This window comes from Salmo salar, chromosome ssa15, assembly GCF_905237065.1.
Source record: "Salmo salar chromosome ssa15, Ssal_v3.1, whole genome shotgun sequence".
NCBI classification, from domain to species: domain Eukaryota; kingdom Metazoa; phylum Chordata; class Actinopteri; order Salmoniformes; family Salmonidae; genus Salmo; species Salmo salar.
The window spans coordinates 77,209,271-77,227,489 of record NC_059456.1 but is presented as its reverse complement, the minus strand read 5'-3'; the positions used below and the strand labels follow the sequence as shown (position 1 = coordinate 77,227,489).

General features: G+C 42.7%; 2 protein-coding genes across 9 annotated transcripts in view; both read right to left on the bottom strand.

Annotated features, from left to right (window-relative positions):
- The window catches only part of arhgap46b (Rho GTPase activating protein 46b), an 89,311-nt gene extending 81,990 nt beyond the window's left edge, over positions 1–7,321 (bottom strand). Inside the window, exon 1 of the mRNA XM_014145896.2 lies at positions 7,156–7,321. Coding sequence (XP_014001371.1) covers positions 7,156–7,169 — 14 coding nt within the window. The 5' untranslated portion in view covers positions 7,170–7,321. The remainder of the gene's footprint in view (positions 1–7,155) is intronic.
- Positions 7,322–7,807: 486 nt separating this feature from the next.
- LOC106572085 (extracellular sulfatase Sulf-2-like) overlaps positions 7,808–18,219 on the bottom strand; it is a 182,218-nt gene continuing 171,806 nt past the window's right edge. For 4 of the 8 annotated variants that reach the window (XM_014145901.2, XM_014145904.2, XM_014145903.2 and 1 more), the window contains 11 exons: positions 17,785–18,010; positions 15,967–16,264; positions 15,774–15,870; positions 14,765–14,859; positions 14,531–14,590; positions 14,217–14,380; positions 14,003–14,145; positions 13,502–13,625; positions 12,965–12,998; positions 11,006–11,059; positions 7,808–10,460 (listed from right to left, as the gene is read on the bottom strand). In XM_014145901.2, coding sequence (XP_014001376.1) covers positions 10,430–10,460; positions 11,006–11,059; positions 12,965–12,998; positions 13,502–13,625; positions 14,003–14,145; positions 14,217–14,380; positions 14,531–14,590; positions 14,765–14,859; positions 15,774–15,870; positions 15,967–16,264; positions 17,785–18,010 — 1,326 coding nt within the window. In that variant the 3' untranslated portion in view covers positions 7,808–10,429. The remainder of the gene's footprint in view (positions 10,461–11,005; positions 11,060–12,964; positions 12,999–13,501; positions 13,626–14,002; positions 14,146–14,216; positions 14,381–14,530; positions 14,591–14,764; positions 14,860–15,773; positions 15,871–15,966; positions 16,265–17,784; positions 18,011–18,219) is intronic. The other 4 variants (XM_014145905.2, XM_014145906.2, XM_014145907.2 and 1 more) reach the window with 3 other exon arrangements.

Sequence of the window (18,219 nt, the reverse complement as noted above, 5' to 3'; positions counted from 1 at the left end):
TATTCATTTGTGATTAATATGATATGTTACGATGAGAAAAAATAAGAAACCCGCACTATGATATGTGACGAATTGCAATTTATACATGTTCCGAATTTGCAAAACATACGATTATGTTACGAATTCCAATTTGTTTTGGCTAAAGTTAGCTAGGTGGCTAATGTTAACTAGGTGGCTAACATTAGCTAATGCTAGTGGTTAGGGTTAGGAGTTAGGTTAAAGGGTTAAGTTTAGGGGAAGGGTTAGCTAACATGCTAAGTAGTTGAAAAGCAGCTAAAAAGTAGTAAGTAGTTGCAAAGTTGCTAATTAGCTAAAATGCTAACTTTGTCCAACCTTTCGATTGCTAGACTTTTGTGTTATACAAAAACCCATCCACCCCGGCCAACTACACTACTTTTGTTTTTGCCTTAACCTGTTATGGCTAGGGGGCAGTATTTTCACGGCTGGATAAAAAACGTGCCCGATTTAATCTGGTTACCACTCCTACCCAGTAACTAGAATATGCATATACTTATTACATATGGATAGAAAACACCCTAAAGTTTCTAAAACTGTTTGAATGGTGTCTGTGAGTATAACAGAACTCATTTGGCAGGCAAAAACCTGACAAGGTTTCAGGCAGGAAGTGGCCTGTCTGACAAGGTGTCGTTCTTCTTGTCTCTGTTTATTGAAGAGTGAGGATCTTAGCTGTCCCGTGACACTTCCTACGGCTGCCATAGGGTCTCAGAAGGCGGTAAAAAGCTGAATCGTGGCTTTGCAGGCTCTGGCTGAAACAAAGTAACACGTTTGGGTAGTGGCTGGTTACAGTACTGTGAGACTCAGGCGCGTGCCCGCGTCGACCGAATGCTTTGTTTTCTTTCCTCTGTTTAGCTAAAAGGAGATTCCCGGTCGGAATATTATCGCTTTTTTACAAGAAAAATGGCATAAAAATGGATTTTAAACAGCGGTTGACATGCTTCGAAGTACGGTAATGGAATATTTAGATTGTTTTTGTCACGAATTGCGCCATGCGCACGACCCTGATTTACCATTTCGGATAGTGTCTGGGACGCACGAACAAAATGCCGCTATTCGGATATAACGATGGATTATTTTGGACCAAACCAACATTTGTTATTGAAGTAGCAGTCCTGGGAGTGCATTCTGACGAAGACAACAAAAGGTAATCAAACTTTTATAATAGTAAATCTGATATTGGTGAGTGCTAAACTTGCCGGGTGTCTAAATAGCTAGCCCGTGATGGCTGGGCTATGTACTTAGAATATTGCAAAATGTGCTTTCACCAAAAAGCTATTTTAAAATCGGACATATCGAGTGCATAGAGGAGTTCTGTATCTATAATTCTTAAAATAATTGTTATGCTTTTTGTGAACGTTTATCGTGAGTAATTTAGTAAATTCTTAGTGAATTCGCCGGAAGTTTGCGGGGGGTATGCTAGTTCTGAACGTCACATGCTAATGTAAAAAGCTGGTTTTTGATATAAATATGAACTTGATTGAACAAAACATGCATGTATTGTATAACATAATGTCCTAGGGTTGTCATCTGATGAAGATCATAAAAGGTTTGTGCTGCATTTAGCTGTCTTCTGGGTTTTTGTGACATTATATGCTAGCTTGAAAAATGGGTGTCTGATTATTTCTGGCTTGGTACTCTGCTGACATAATCTAATGTTTTGCTTTCGTTGTAAAGCCTTTTTGAAATCGGACAGTGTGGTTAGATAAAGGAGAGTCTTATCTTTAAAATGCTGTGAAATAGTCATATGTTTGAAAAATTGAAGTTTTTGTCTTTTTGAGGAGTTTGTATTTCGCGCCACGCCCATCATTGGATGTTGGAGCAGGTGTTCCGCTAGCGGAACGTCTAGATGTAAGAGGTTAAGTAACTTTCTGTCTTATGTAAACATATCAAACGTGTCCCAGGATTTAGGTTCACTATGTTACGTCTAGTCTATGAGACCTGTCTGGACACACCCTACCATGCCTGGGGGACCCTCTTACTGACCCTCCCTGCCCGTTCTCATCCAAGAACTATGGGGTTCACAGTTTAACCGCGCTGACTCAAACCTATTGTAGCCTACAGGTATACAACAACAATGGAAACAACCGCACAAATGCACATAAAGTAACATGCACGCAAATGCACACAGTTACTTTCCATGGGCATATATCAACCAACCAACCACAACCATCTTACCATCTTGTGGTCCTGTGTGGCTCAGTTGGTAGAGCATGGTGTTTGCAACACCATGTTTGTGGGTTCGATTCCCACGGGGGACCAGTATGTATGAAATGTATGCATTCACTACTGTAAGTTGCTCTGGATAAGAGCGTCTGCTAAATTACTAAAATGTAAAATCTTACTACACACCGACTCAGCTGTGGAATACTGAATTTTTTTTTGACAAAATCTAAAATGGTCATTGATGATGTCCACAATGGTTAGCTCCCTCTGGTTCATCCGGCAGTCAGTGGCCCAACAATGCAACTTTTCAGCCCAAACTCCCAGTCAGCACAAACTGACCCTGACCAGTAAAAACAGTCCCACATACCTGGCGTGCCTGGGCTCACAGAACATTGGTGAAAGGAAAGAGTGGAGAGACAGGTGAATGGAGAGGAGCACCGGAAGAGAGCAAGCCATTACAACAAATCTACAACAGTAGTGGCCTTAGCCAGTAGTAATCACAATACCACCTAGAGTGCCTTTGGAAAGTATTCAGACCCATTGACTTGTGTTACGTTTCAGCCTTATTCTAAAATGGATTAAATAAATATAAAATCCTCAGCAATCTAAACACATTAACCCATAATGACAAAGCAAAAACAGGTTTGCAGAAATATTAAAGAAATAGAAATACTTTATTTACATAAGTATTCAGACATTTTGATTTGAGACTCGAAATTGAGCTCAGGTGCATCCTGTTTGCATTGATCATCCTTGAGATGTTTCTACAACTTGATTGGAGTCCACCTGTGGTAAATTCAATTGATTGGACATGATTTGGAAAGGCACACACCTGTCTATATAAGGTCCCACAGTTGACAGTGTATGTCAGAGCAAAAACCAAGCCATGAAGTCGAAGGAATTGTCCGTATGCCAAGCGTCACATAAGGAGGAAACCTGGCACCATCCCAACAGTGAAGCATGGTGGGGCAACATCATGCTGTGGGGATGTGTTTCAGAGGCATGGACTGGGAGACTAGTCAGGATTGAGGCAAAGATGACCAGAGCAAGGTACGGAGAGATCCTTGATGAAAACCTGCTCCCGATCGAACATCTCTGGAGAGACTTGAAAATAGCTGAGCAGCAACGCAAACGATTTAATCCATTTTAGAATAAGGCTGTAACCTAACAAAATGTGGAAAAAGTCAAGGGGTCTGAATACTTTCCGAATGCACCGTATATTACACAAGTACAAGGCCATTATAAAAGCCCATGAGATGTTTTCTTCAGCCATAACGGTACATCCAAGTAAAGATTATTTTTGTCTATATTATAGAATAGCTTTACTCAGCTAACAACTTTCAGATGTTTAATGATGGATAAACACAACTGGTGGAGGGTGTGTGAGTGACTAAAGAGGTCGGAACCTAACGCTATTTATTTCAGCTCACTAAGGGATAACCATGGCAAATAGTTAATTTGCAATAGCAAATTGGAACATACAATAGTGCTTGGTGTTTAAACTTTGGCAACAAAACCAAACCATTTGTAGGAACATCTGACAAGATTCAAGACAACAAACTGATCATTAAAGTCGGACCACAATCATACAATCCAACTTTGGCTTTTCGATACCACAATAAAACATAGGTTATGCTTCCATTGCCTTAATTTGCTCAGTGTCTTCACAATGTGTAACTTGGACTCACTTCAAGTATGATTATAGAGTACAGGCATCTCTATTCAGTAGAGCAAGCTGCTCTAACTACTTTACTATACATCAACTGATTACAGGCTATCAAGTGAAGCTGAACTACCCCAATCTTTAGATTTCTAATTGATTCAATTGTTTAAAGCATGTGCCCAACAATAGCTAATTGACTCTGTTGTAAGAGCTAAATGATGAATCAAATCTGTCCACTCCCATCCCACTCATGATTCCACTAGGTGCAGTCAAAAAGCTGACTGTTCTGTGTTTTACATACATTTCAACACTATGAGGTTGGAAAGATAATATGAAATTGTAACACATGTTTGAAAAGACCGGACATTTCTGCCTGTTTTGGTGGAATGGAGTTTTGGCCTGCATGGTGACATCACCAGGTGGTAAATTAGTTAATAGACCAATAAGAAAGAGAGTTCCAAACCTCTGCCAATAACAGCTAGTTTTCAGTTTTCCCCTCCCCACTCAGACCACTCCCAGACAGACACTAACCATTTGTAAAGTTTGTAAAGTCCTACCTTATAAAAACAAAAATCTGGACAGCTGTGATGGAAACAGGACGTTTCGATACAATTTAATAAATGCCAACAAATAATTTTTTCATTCGACATGGTGGGATCTTTTTGGATAGGTAAAATTAATTATGCTAGAAATGGCGCTATGTGCAAATACAGGACAATCAGAGACTTGTTCCGAAGCCACTCCTGCATTGTCCTGTTGGAAGGTGAACCTTTGTCCCAATCTGAGGTCCTTAGTGCTCTGGAGCAGGTTTTCATCAAGGATCTCTCTGTACTTTACTCCGTTCATCTTTCCCTCGATCCTGACTAGTTTCCCAGTCCCTGCCACTAAAAAACATCCCCACAGCATTATGCTGCCACCACCATGGTGAAGCATGGTGGTGGCAGCATAATGCTGTGGGGATGGTGCCAGGTTTCTTCCAGATGTGACGCTTGGCATTCAGGCCAAAGAGTTCAATATTGGTTTCATCAGACCAGAGAATCTTGTTTCTCATGGTCTGAGAGTCCTTTAGGTGCCTTTTGGCAAACTCCAAACGGTCTGTCGTGCATTTTACTGAGGAGTGGCTTCCGTCTGGACACTCTACCGTAAAGGCTTGATTGGTGGAGTGCTGCAGAGATGGTTGTCCTTCTGGAAGGTTCTCCCATCTCCACAGAGAACGCTGGAGCTCTGTCAGAGTGACCGTCAGGTTCTTGGTCACCTCCCTGACCATGGCCCTTCTCCCCCAATTGCGGTGTTTGGCTGTGCGGCCAGCTCTAGGAAGAGTCTTGGTGGTTCCAAACTTCTTCCACTTAAGAATGATGAAAGCCACTGTGTTCTTGTGGACCTTCAATGCATCAGACAATTTCTGGTACCCTTCCCCAGGTCTGTGCCTCGACACAATCCTGTCTCTGAGCTCTACGGACAATTCCTTCAACCTCATGGCTTGGTTTTTGCTGTCTGATATGCACTGTGAACTGTGGGACCTTATATAGACAGGTGTGTGCCTTTCCAAATCAGGTCCAATCAATTGAATTTACCACAGGTGGACTCCAATCAAGTTGTAGAAACATCTCAAGGATGATCAATGGAAACAGGATGCACCTGAGCTCAATTTTGAGACTAATGGCAAAATGTCTGAATACTTATGTAAATAAGGTATTTCTGTTTTCGCTTTGTCATTATGTGGTATTGTGTGTATTGTATTGATATAATAACCATCCTATCAAAGTAAACTTGGAGTCACGAGATGATATGGTGTGTGGTCCTCCCACTACTACTAGGGAAACCATGCAGTTTCTTAGGCTACAGATGAAGTAAGTTATGATGAAAGTGCACCGTGATCTTGACGCTCCTTTCCAATAAATAATGATGGTCTTATTCTGGTGGCATTATGATCGATGCTTGACTGTGTTTGACAAATAAAACTATTCTCGCTCTTATCCACAATAATCTCATCCTGTGTAGACTATACCTGCACAGCCTACCCACACCGTAGGCCTATCTGCGAGCTGTCGCACCTCCTAAGACCAGAGTAGGAACTTTTGCTAACGCAATAGTTGTTGTGACAAAACTATCGGTATTGTTGAAAATGTGATGGAAACATATTGAACTTTAGATTTGTATTCGGTACAATTGAAAAGTACATTTTGTGTGCACTATGACATGACACACTGATTTTTATCAGCAAAAAGTACATTTGCTGGGAACACACCACAGGTGGGAAAATGCGCATATTTTCTTTATGAGGATACTAGAGAGTATTTGCATGAAAATCTGTTGCCAATTGGATGGAAACCTAGCTACAGTACTTGAAAAATGATTGCTTGAGAAATTGCTCTTTTCTAAGAAATAATTTTCTTTTTGACCATTTTAACAGAAAACAATCACAGTAAGGTATTTAATTGTTACCCAGAAATGATTTCATATTGAGCTAAAAACGGCTGCATTGGACCTTTAAGGATGGCACCTGGCAGTCAGGATGGGAGGTGACTGACTGGCCGATTGACTGACAGTAGCAAAGGGAAGAAGAAGGTCCTGGAACATGTGTAACAAACCAGCCTTCTCCTGCATGTGTTCACAGATATGGAACCGGTCAAGATCAGGCATGTTTCCCCCAGACTAACCCATTAGACCTATTCCATTGGAAAAACCTTAGTTCCCGTGTTTGAACGTTGAAGTTGCCCAGAGGCATGGTTTGGCTGGTTCTACTTTTCCCCACCCATGAGAAGCAGTGGATTGCACCGTGGTGTAGGACAGGTAGGCATATGTTGTGTTAAAAAAAAATACTGTATAGAAAAAAAAGAGCCACAACCATAAATAATGCATATTGATACAGAACAATCAAATAATTATTGAAATACCATAACATTTATCCCAATGCATTCGTTTTCATATCTTGTTAGTGTCCTGTATATCAACTTTTAGTGCGTTTCATTGACTACGTGATATTATTACGCTGTAATAACGAACTGCCTTTGACCAATGTTCGTTCTTGTGAATTTTCATAGCATACCCTTTGAATTGCAAATTCATTTCTGGCACGAAAAGCTAAACCGAGACAAAACGTTTTGCTATAAAGGTTCGACCAATTTGAAACTTCATCCAACTTCAGCCGTGTTTTATGAGCGGTATTGTACTGTTGCACAGCAGACAGTCATGAATCGCGGCTACATTGTAACGAGGATCAAGAGAAAAAAACTTGTTCACTGTATCCGTCTAGTTTCGTTCCTCAAAACATACATTGACAATACACTGTACAATAGTAACTTGCTTACCTTGTCTCGGCCATTTTCCTTACATTATATGCGCAAAATGTTGGAAAAAGATGTGCGTTGTAGTAGATTTCCCATCTAAGTGCAGTTCCACGTAACTACAGCACAGAGTACTGCCTCTCACCCCTGCCCTGTCTGTGTGAGTCAGACGGTCGGCGTTTCCCCCTCCTTCCCCTCCACTGAACTCCACCATGCCTCTGGGTTGTGTGGAATCTTATCCCTACAGGACTGGAATTGAACTGTACTCTCTGCATTTTGCAGAGAGTACAACTGATTCAATACACCATCTAGTGCCCAGACAGAGTAAACACACCACGGACTGGAGTCCGTCATCAAATAACCTGTGTGTGAAATAATGCTTATGTACTAGGCTAATAAAACAAGGCAGTTGTCAATCGATTTCAAATTTCTGACATGATTATAAACTGTATGTGCTAGTCATTAAGGCTTCCCAAACTGAAAGAACGAGCGACCCCTGCTGGCTGGATATGAAACAAGATCAAATGTATGGTTATTCAGAACCCAGAAAAATATGTTAGATAGTGCATGAACGTGCAATAAAGACATTGGCATATATGGCATGGGTAACAGAGTCTCCCAATCAAAGTTTGCAGGACTGAGATGAACATGAAAAATAAACACACCCCAGATTAAGTGAAGAGGAAACCTTGGCATTCAACACTTTATTCACAAACTAGTTACCGCTATCTACTGTTCACTGGTAAACCGAAGGAAACAAAAATATATGTATGATAAATCTATTTAACTGTACATGGCATTGTTATGATAAAACCTTCTTTCACATACAGTAGTCCCTTTCAAAGTGCTAATAAAAAGTTGTGTTGCTTCTTTTTTTCCAGGTGGAGAAGGGACTTGTTTTACATCATACAATATGGTACAACATTACTGGGGGGAGATTCAGTTTCCAGGTAAATTAGAGGGTGGTCCTTGCATCTTCATATCAGAAGACTATACTTACAGGTGTGAAACACAGTGCACAGATAGTAGAGAGGGCAGTGTCTGATAGATAATTAAACCTTTTGTTTTCTGTGTATTATAAAATATATTTAAACATTTACATTAATTGCAAAAACATACATTCAAATACATGCAGCAATTTTATATATACGTTAAGACCGCAATAGCACCATGTATAGCGAAAACAAAAGGACTAGTAACAGCCATATATTGTTATAAAGAATGCAACATTCGTTAAATACATTTATTTTTCCATTTATTTTAATTTCTACAGAAAATACATAAGGGAAACGTGTACAGTCTTTAGACCATGAAGTTACAGCTGATCATGACTGGGTGTGCTTGTTTTACAAACCAGCATGTCCTGAGTTTCCATAAGTGGTATTAGGCAACATTAACTGCCAGGTTTGCTGTACAGTCTGAGCGGATTGCCAAACCTATGTCCCGCCCATCTCTGGGACAAACCGGCTTGCAAAACAAGCACACTTTCTTTCTCTAAGGCCTTTGATGATGTCAATGACGTATTGGACTGATGACTTCATAAAAAGACTCCCAGATTAACCAAAGACACTGGACTAGTTAGATTCACATCAGATGACTGTCTTCAAATGCATGTTCTCTGATTGGACCGTTTTTATAACAGGTAATGCCATGGATACCAAGCTTTATGTAGGCCAAGCTGTAGAAATCTTATTAGTAAAAACTCTTGTTCTGTTCAACATCTGGACGTCAAAAACTCATTTTGAAATTTAAAAAAAAACAAAAGAGAATGAGTTCCCCAAAAATATTTGAATCGCATAAATATCAAGTCTCTTGTTTTTCATTAGAAGCATAATTAAACTGAAAAGAGATGGCACTTCGATGGCAGTCTCCCAGTTCCTACCTGCACTTTATCCCTAACCACCACTCATGCACTTTATCCCTAACCACCACTCATGCATGTTTGCCGCCATACTCAAAGGCAGGTTGCACTGTAACTGAAAGTGTGTGTGTTTGTGTGCGTGCGTTGCTGCAATCTCATAATTGATCATCTGCATTTAATAGAATTAAGGGTTTTTAAATGTTGATTAGTAACACACGGGTAAAAAACATGAAATCAATGTGCCACATACACTGAAGCTGCACAGTGGGATGGAATCACCACCAATGAATATAGCTAGTAGTAAAAACCTAAAATTAAAGTACACATGGCCACAATACAAAATATTTTTCAAAGATTCCAACGAATATCAAAAATCTATCAAGTTTCCTTTCCTCTCCCGTTCGTTCCCTGCCCCACAAACAAAAACCAAAGCAAAGTCCTGCATTAGGAAAATAATCATGTACTGCTGCTGCATTCGAGCCTAGAGGATCTCCTTGTGAAGTCTGTTGTGTGGTGGTGTATTACAGGAAGGGGCCAGCAGGGGGCAGTCTGCTGGCCTGGGCTATGACTGGGGCACTGGAGGGCCACAGTCTGGATTAAAGGGACAGGCTCATCCCGATATCAGCCTGGAGGTGCTGCTGTGGCATAAGGAGGAAGAGGGTGAGAGGTCAGGGTGGGGGACAGGCCAGAGGTGGCGTTGTGCTGGTTCAGTCTCCCTAAAATCTCAGGTGAGGAGGGGAGACAGAGAGAGAGAGGGGTCTTACAAGCAGTCATACAGGCAACCCATTCTCAACCTCCTGAACAAAGTCACTGCAGTCACAGTGAGCATGGTTCATTCTCCACCGGGCCAACCGCCTCCTCAACAACTCCTTCTCCTCTTCATCACCTCTCTCCCTGCTCTCCTCATCCTCTTCCTTCTCATGCAGAGTGGGATGGCCCTCCTCCACAAACTGGCTGAGAAGAAGTGGGGGGCGGTCCCAGTCTGAGCTGCCCTCCTCAGCTGGAACTAGGGGAGAGGAAGAGGAGGAGGGAGAGGGGGAGCGGTACGGCCCTCCATTCAGCCCCAGTGCCTCCCTCAGGACCTCGGCCCCAGCCTCTCTCAGCAAGAGAGCAGGGGTGGCCAGGGTGGTCAGGTAGATGGCTGAGGTTGATTGGTCCGTTGATGACACCAGGGCGTGGTCTCTTCCTCCTCTCCCCTCCCCGGGAATTACGTTGCTGCGGGGCCCGTTCGGCTGGTGGTTGAAGTTGCCGAGCAATGTGAACATCCTGTCCACGGTCCCGCCAAAGTTGTCCCAGTCCTCCAGGCTGACGTTGAAGTTGAGTTTGAGATCGTAGGCGTGCTCGTCAAGTCTGTACAAGGGTTCAAGTTCTGACCAGTCCATTCCCGTTCCCCCCACAGTGGGCACTTCGGACGGGGCCACTCTGGCCTCATGGACCCTATCCCTCCCAGCCTTCCCAAATCTGTCCTCTGATGAGACAAAAGCACACAGATAAAAACAGTGTCATCCACAGTAAACCTCTGGCACCTGTTATGTCTGTATCTCTTCTCGTCAGCGCCACGTGAATGGGTTGATGCTGTGATATTCACATCAGGCAACTATAGAGATAAATCATGAAACACACAAGCCATATGTACAGCAGAGTACCAGAAAGAGACATTATAAGAGATCATATGAAACGTAATACGGAGAAAAGTCAACCAATAGACAGAGATGATAAGATGATTAAGGCAGATGTGTTGGGCGGTGGGGGTGGATGCCGCCCTCTACTGGTGAGAAACAGTAGGACGGGGTGAGATGTGAGCAGAGCAGATCGGAAAAACATCCATGCAGACAGACAGGAGAGTGAGAAAGACATGGTTATTAACTAGAACTAGCAGAGATCAGCATGCAAGCCTGGACGAAGCCAGAGTTGAAAAAACTACAGAGAAGGAAGAAAGGAAAGAGAGGAAGAAAAGCTCAGTTAGAGGTGACTGGTGGCATCGTGAGGACCAGATGGGATGTCCAAACTCACAGTGATTTGGAGGTGGGCTTCTTCACTTTTGGCCACTTTCTGCGTTGAAACTGCCTGATGCACAAGCGACAATAAGACAGACTGTTACCCAGCCCATTCAAGCAGAGGAAAATAAGCCCTCAACCCTCTCCCAACCTCAGTCAGAAGCAGTGCAGAGACAGTCAAGCATACGTAGTGTACCCCCCAGGTTAGAAAAGTGCCCAGTCCCCCAAACCAGCTGTCATGCAAAGATGCAGAGGAAAGCAAGAGAAACTGCACACAACACCAAAAACACCCTCGCCCCACACGTACAGTGCATTCGGAAAGTATTCAGACCCCTTGACTTTTTCCACATTACAGCCTTATTCTAAAATGTATTAAATTGTTTTTTTTCCCCCCTCATCAATCTACACACAATACCCCATAATGACAAAACCGGTTTTTAGAATTTTTTGCTACAAAAGAAAAAAGGAAATATCACATTTACATAAGTATTCAGACCCTTTACTCAGTACTTTGTTGAAGCACCTTGGGTAGCGATTACAGCCTCGAGTCTTCGTGGGTATGAAGTGAAAATCTTGGCACACCTGTATTTGGGGAGTTTCTCTCATTCTTTTCTGCAGATCCTCTCAAGCTCTGTCTGGTTGGATGGGGAGCGTCCCTGCACAGCTATTGTCAGGTCTCTCCAGAGTTGTTTGATCAGGTTCAAGTCCGGGCTCTGGCTGGGCCACACAATGACATTCAGAGAGCCTTGTCGTGAAGCCACTCCTGCGTTGTCGTGGCTGTGTGCTTAGGGTCATTGTCCTGTTGGAATGGGAACCTTCGCCACAGTCTGAGGTCCTGAGTGCTCTGGAGCTGGTTTTCATCAAGGATCTCTGTACTTTTCTCCATTCATCTTTCCCTTGATCCTGACTAGTCTTCCAGTCTCTGCTGCTGAAAAACATCCCCACAGCATGATGCTGCCACCACCATGCTTCACCATAGGGATGATGCCAGGTTTCCTCCAGACGTGACGCTTGGCATTCAGGCCAAAGAGTTCCATCTTGGTTTCATCAGACCAGAGACCAGAGAATGTTGTTTCTCATGGTCTGTGCCTTCAGTCTGACCACTCTACCATAAAGACTTGATTGGTGGAGTGCTGCAGAGATGGTTGCCCCTCTGGAAGGTTCTCCTATATCCACAGAGGAACTCTAGAGCTCTGTCAGAGTGACCATCAGGTTCTTGGTCACCTCCCTGACAAAGGCCCATCTCCCACAATTGCTCTGTTGGGCCGGTGGCCAGCTCCAGGATGAGTCTTGGTGGTTCCAAAGTTCTTCCATTTAAGAATGATGGCCACTGTGTTTTTGGGGACCTTCAATGCTGCAAAAAATGTTTGGTACCCTTCCCCAGATCTGTGCCTCAACACAATCCTGTCCCAGAGCTCTACGGACAATTCCTTTGACCTCATGGCGTGGTTTTTGCTCTGACGTGCACTGTCAACTGTGGGACCTTATATAGACAGGTGTGTGCATTTCCAAATCATGTCCAATCAATTGAATTCACCACAGGTGCTCCAATCAAGTTGTGGAAACATCTCAAGGATGGTTATTGGAAACAGGATGCACCTGAGCTCAATTTCGAGTCTCAAATCAAAGGTTCTGAATACTTATGTAAATAAGGTATTTCTGGTTTTTATTATGAATACATTTGCAAAAAAATTCTGAAAGCCTGTTTTTGCTTTGTCGTTATAGGGTATTGTGTGTAGATGTTTTATTTAATCCATTTTAGGATAAGGCTGTAACTTAACAAAAAGTTAAAAAAGGGAACGGATATTTTCCAACTGCACTGTATGTATTCTCTAAGTGTTGTGTATTTTGTTGATGTATTCTAGACCAAGCATGTGTACCATCTTTTAGGAATATTTATATGCATCTTATATAGTACTAATACCTAATAAATCGTTAAGTGCTGAGTGGTGTTCAAGTCAATGAGTAAAGATACCTGTATTCATCAAAGCTGCTTCGCTCTTTACCTCCTGAAGAAGAGACAATAGCAGTGGTTAGAAAACATATGAACAGATTCCTATCAATGAAGGCACAGAGACCTCGTTAAGAGAGGCTTTTAAACGCTTTAGGAAGAGCAGTCGTTTTAAAGCCAAAATGTTATCTGAAATTCAAATAAATACAAGAAAGTAGAAAAAAAGTCAACTGAATTGACTGAATTTCAACTGAATTGACCTTAATTAAAAGGAACAAAACACATTCCAAAGGGAGAGGCTGTAACTGTTTAAAATGCAGTTAAAGAACTGATACATGAGAAGTAATGCAAGAACAGAAATCCAGGCATGACTTGGGTCTGGTGGTGAGGATGATGGTGATGAGGATGCCAAACAGAGATCATTCGTCTGTAGTCACAACCCACAACAACCTGGCATAGTGTGTGTGTGTGTGTGTGTGTGTGTGTGTGTGTGTGTGTGTGTGTGTGTGTGTGTGTGTGTGTGTGTGTGTGTGTGTGTGTGTGTGTGTTACAGGAACTCACCCAGTTCCAGGTTGCGGGTGCGGGGGTTGCACTGCTTGTGGCCCTTGCAGCTGCGGAGCTCCATGAGTTGAACGTGGAGCTGGTTTAGGACGGTTCGGTCCAGCGTGTTCACAGCATTCATCAGCTACACGGAAAGAGAGAGAGAGTAAGTCCGGGTGGGTGAGAGAGTGTCCGGATGAGAGAGAGAGAGTGTCTGGGTGAGAGAGAGAGAGAGAGTCCAGGTGGGTGAGAGAGATGAATAGTACTGGTATTCATACTGGCTGTACTTGTCTAACGTCTCTTATATAATAGCTGATTTTCACTTTGCTATCTTGAAACAGGGCAACATGCTACGCGCTGGGCGCAGACGTCAATTCAATGTCTATTCCACATTGGTTCAACGTCATTTTATTGAAATGACGTGGAAACAACGTTGATTCAACCACTTTGCCCCCAGTGGGTAGTGAATGTTAGAAGGCATCTTTACAGAGGAGAGCTTGCGGTGAGGATTTGAGTACTGACCTGGTAGGGATCCGTGTTGAGGTCAAAGTACTCCAGGAAGCCAGTAGCAAACTCGCAGAAGAGGAAGTTGTGTGTCTCGTTGATGGTCCTCAGACACCAGTAGGTGTTGTTGTTGGCACTGGTGCAGGCACAGAACGGACCCACTGCAGACAGAGAATAGTCAATAATGCTAGTGTGAGTATGTGTGTTTGTGGGTGTGTGTGTAGTCTCTTACTTGTCCAGAAGGGGGCGGTCTGCCAGTGCTGGTTATCGTGGGTGAAGCAGGTGAGACCAGGCATGCTACAGGTGTCGTTGTTCCTCAGACGTTTCAGCAGCTTCCGCATCTTCTTCCTCCTCTTCTGCTCCTTCAGCAACCACGCCTTCTTATCCTGACCCTTCCTGATGACGTCACGCACACATAGAAATACACACATCACACAGTGGCACAATGACACATTCAAATACACACTGTAGATATGCAATCATTACACAGGCAGAAGCACACAAACCGTATATCTCCCTTTCTTATACACAAACCCACCCCCCTACCTGAATGGGTGAATGCCACCTCCTTTGTGCCTGAGCTTACTCTTGTACTTAGACTTGTAGCTGAAACACAGACAGATATTTACATAATTAGTCTTTATGACCATGGAGTAAACCTCTTCAAGTCTGGAAGACAGCCGTTATCTTCACTGTAAGTGCATCTAATGCTGGCGTTTAGTATGTGGAAGGATATCGGTAATAAAACTATGGATTTCTAAGAGGTTGTTTGGTCCTTACATGTAGTGGTTGCAGTCACACTCCTCTGGGCGGGCTTTCTTCAGGTGACCCCTAACCTCTCTTAGGTTCTTGATCTTTGTTTGCAGGGTCTCAATCTGACAGAGATGCAGGGCATTAGATAGAGGAATATCACAACAATGAGGGCTTCTGTAGCTCCGCTGGTAGAGCATGGCGCTTGCAATGCCAGGAGTTGGATTCCTGGGACCACCGGTATGTAAAATGTATGCAGACATAACTGTACATCGTTTGGAATAAAGTGTCTGCTGAATGGCATATGCAAAACATTAGGTACACATGCTCCTCCCATGACTGACTGACCAGGTGAAAGCTATGATCCCTTATTGATGTCACCTGTTAAATCCATTTCAATCAGTATAGCTGAAGGGGAGCAGACCGGTTAAAGAAGGATTTGTAAGACAATTGAGACATGGATTGTGTATGTGTGCATTCAGAGGGTGAATGGGCAAGACAAAAGATTTAAGTGCCTTTGAACGGGGCCAGGTGCACCGGTTTGTCTCAAGAACTGCAACACTGCTGGGTTTTTCCACACTCAACAGTTTCCTGTGTGTATCAAGAATGGTCCACCACCCAATGGACATCCAGCCAACTTGAAATAACTGTGGGAAGCATTGAAGTCAACATGGACCAGCATCCCTGTGGAGCTCTTTCGACACCTTATATAGAGTTCATGACTTGACGAATTGAGGGTGTTCTCAGGGAAAAAGGGGATGCCAATCAATATTAGGAAGATTAGGACGGTGTTGCTAATGTTTTGTGCCCTCAGTGGATTACAACTCAGAGTGACATTCAACACAGGAACTGAATCTGAGTATGTATATAGCAGGCTATATTCAACTAATTAATAATTACACAATCATTGATGCTGTCTATAATTGTCATCGATTTCATTGTCAGTTATTGATTGTCATGACACAATCACTGTGACCACTGAAGATCAACTGCATTGAGGAATAAAACATCAGTTATGTGAGTGGCTGAGAAGACTCACCTCGTGATCGATGTGGAGTTTGTGGTCCTTCCAGGCCTGCAGGGACTTATAGATCCCTGTATCACACTTCACTGTGTCATTGGCCAGAATAGAGCACCTGAGGACAGGATACACACTGAGCATTTAGCCTAATCAATAACTAACACAACAACACACTCAACATGTAGTACTAACACACTACAAACAAACCCACCCATCCACATTGAACATCCACACACTCCCTGACCTGTGTGTGACTTTGATTCCAGAAGATACAATAGCTAGACTGTTGCTGCTAGTCCTGGGGGTGACGGTGACAGTGACCCCCATGCCACTGAAGTCGTCCTCAGAGTCGTCGCGTGGGGTCCTGGCCCCAGCCTGGCTGAGGTTCCTGGGGGCCGGTACAGGCTGGTAGCCATCCTCCAAGTCTACAGCATACAGGTCCCCTCCTATCTCCATCTCCACAGAGCGGGAGTAACGGTTACGGGCGTAGCTCTTGATGGCTTTCATCTCTGTCAGGAGGAGGGCAGGGTGAGTTAGTGGAGGGATTGCTACAGTCAGTATATAAACCCTATCAGGCCCTATGATACTCATTAAAGGTGAAATATGTAGAAATCACTCCGCCATTTACTGGTTGACAAAATTCTATCATGTTCACCTAATTTCAGTTTATGTGACAAACCAAGCAATGTATAGTGTACAGTAGAGGTATTCAAATCTTACCCTACAAGGTCCGGAGCCTGCTGGCTTTCTGTTCTACCTTATAATTAATTGTACACACCTGGTGTCCCAGGTCTAAATCAGTCCCTGATTAGAGGGGGAAAATGAAACCACAGTGGAACTGGCTTTGAGGTCCAGATTTTTATTTGAGGGGTGTAGAGAATCATTGAACTATATACACTACCGTTCAAAAGTTTGGGGTCACGTAGAAATTTCCTTGTTTTTGAAAGGAAAGCAAATTTTTTGTCCATTAAAATAACATCAAATTGATCAGAAATACAGTGTAGACATTGTTAATGTTGTAAATTCCTATTGTAGCTGGAAACGGCAGGTTTTTTTAATGGAATATCTACATAGTTGTACAGAGGACCATTATCAGCAACCATCACTCCTGTGACAAATCAGAACAACAGTTTTCAGCTGTGCTAACATAATTACAAAAAGGTTTTCTAATGATCAATTAGCCTTTTAAAATGATAAACTTGTACTAGCTAACGTGCCATTGGAACACAGGAGTGATGGTTGCTGATAATGGGCCTCTGTACGCCTATGTAGATTTTCCATAAAAAATCAGCAGTTTCCAGCTACAATAGTCATTTACAACATTAACAATGTCTACACTGTATTTCTGATCAATTTAATGTTATTTTAATGGACATAAAATGTGCTTTTCTTTTAAAAACATGGACATTTCTAAGTGACCCCAAACTTTTGAACAGTAGTGTGTGTATATATATATATATATATATATATATATATATATATATATATATATATATTTTTTTTTAATAACTAAACACGCATTGTATTTTTAGCTGTTTGAAGCTGGTGTGCAAAACAGAAAGTAAAAAGATGCAAAAGCTAAACTTAACCACAGAAATCATAGAAATAGGGAACATAGAACAGACCTGCTACTTATCAGATTTGCTTTCAAGTAGAATGACAGATTACATTTTCATGTGAATTTGGCCGGGTCGCCCACAAAGTTACACAACCTTTCAATAATGACTCTGGGTGAAGGTATTATTGTCTCCACTAGGTGACGCCCACATTCCACATCAGTGACAAGAAGTGAGACTGCGTTCATGCAAGGTTGGTTAGATTACTCGTTGGATATTACTGCATTGTCGGAACTAGAAGCACAAGCATTTCGCTACACTCACATTAACATCTGCTAACCATGTGTATGTGACAAATAAAATGTGATTTGATTTGATTTGGTTGAGTGAGTGAGGAACATTTTGTAAAGCAGAATTCTGTTTGTGTGACAAGAGTGTTTGTGTATGTAACACATTCTTTCCACTCCACTTACTCTTCTTGGAGAGCAGCTTCTTCTTGTTCAAGGTGCTGAGTCTGAAGCTGGGGTACTGGTCACAGTTACAGCCACCGTGCTCTGTGTTGCGCTCCGCCTCGCGCTGGGGGTAGTACTTGGACTTGATGTTGGCAGGGCCATCCTTCCGGGCTGCCGACATGCTGGCCATGCCCTTGCACTTATACAGCCTCATCTTTCCTGTGGCATCCTCCAAACACTGCCACTTCTGCAGGGAGACAGAGGAGAGGGGGACAGAAGTTAACGCTGAGAGAAACCTATAGTGTGTCTTTACACACACACACCGTGCTCCTCGAGGTGAAATTACTTGCAGGTGGAAACAAGCGACGCTAAGTAGCCTCAAATTAACGTCCATTCGCCCATCTGTGATGTTGTTTCACCTGCAATTAACAGGTGATGATGACAAACCATGGCACG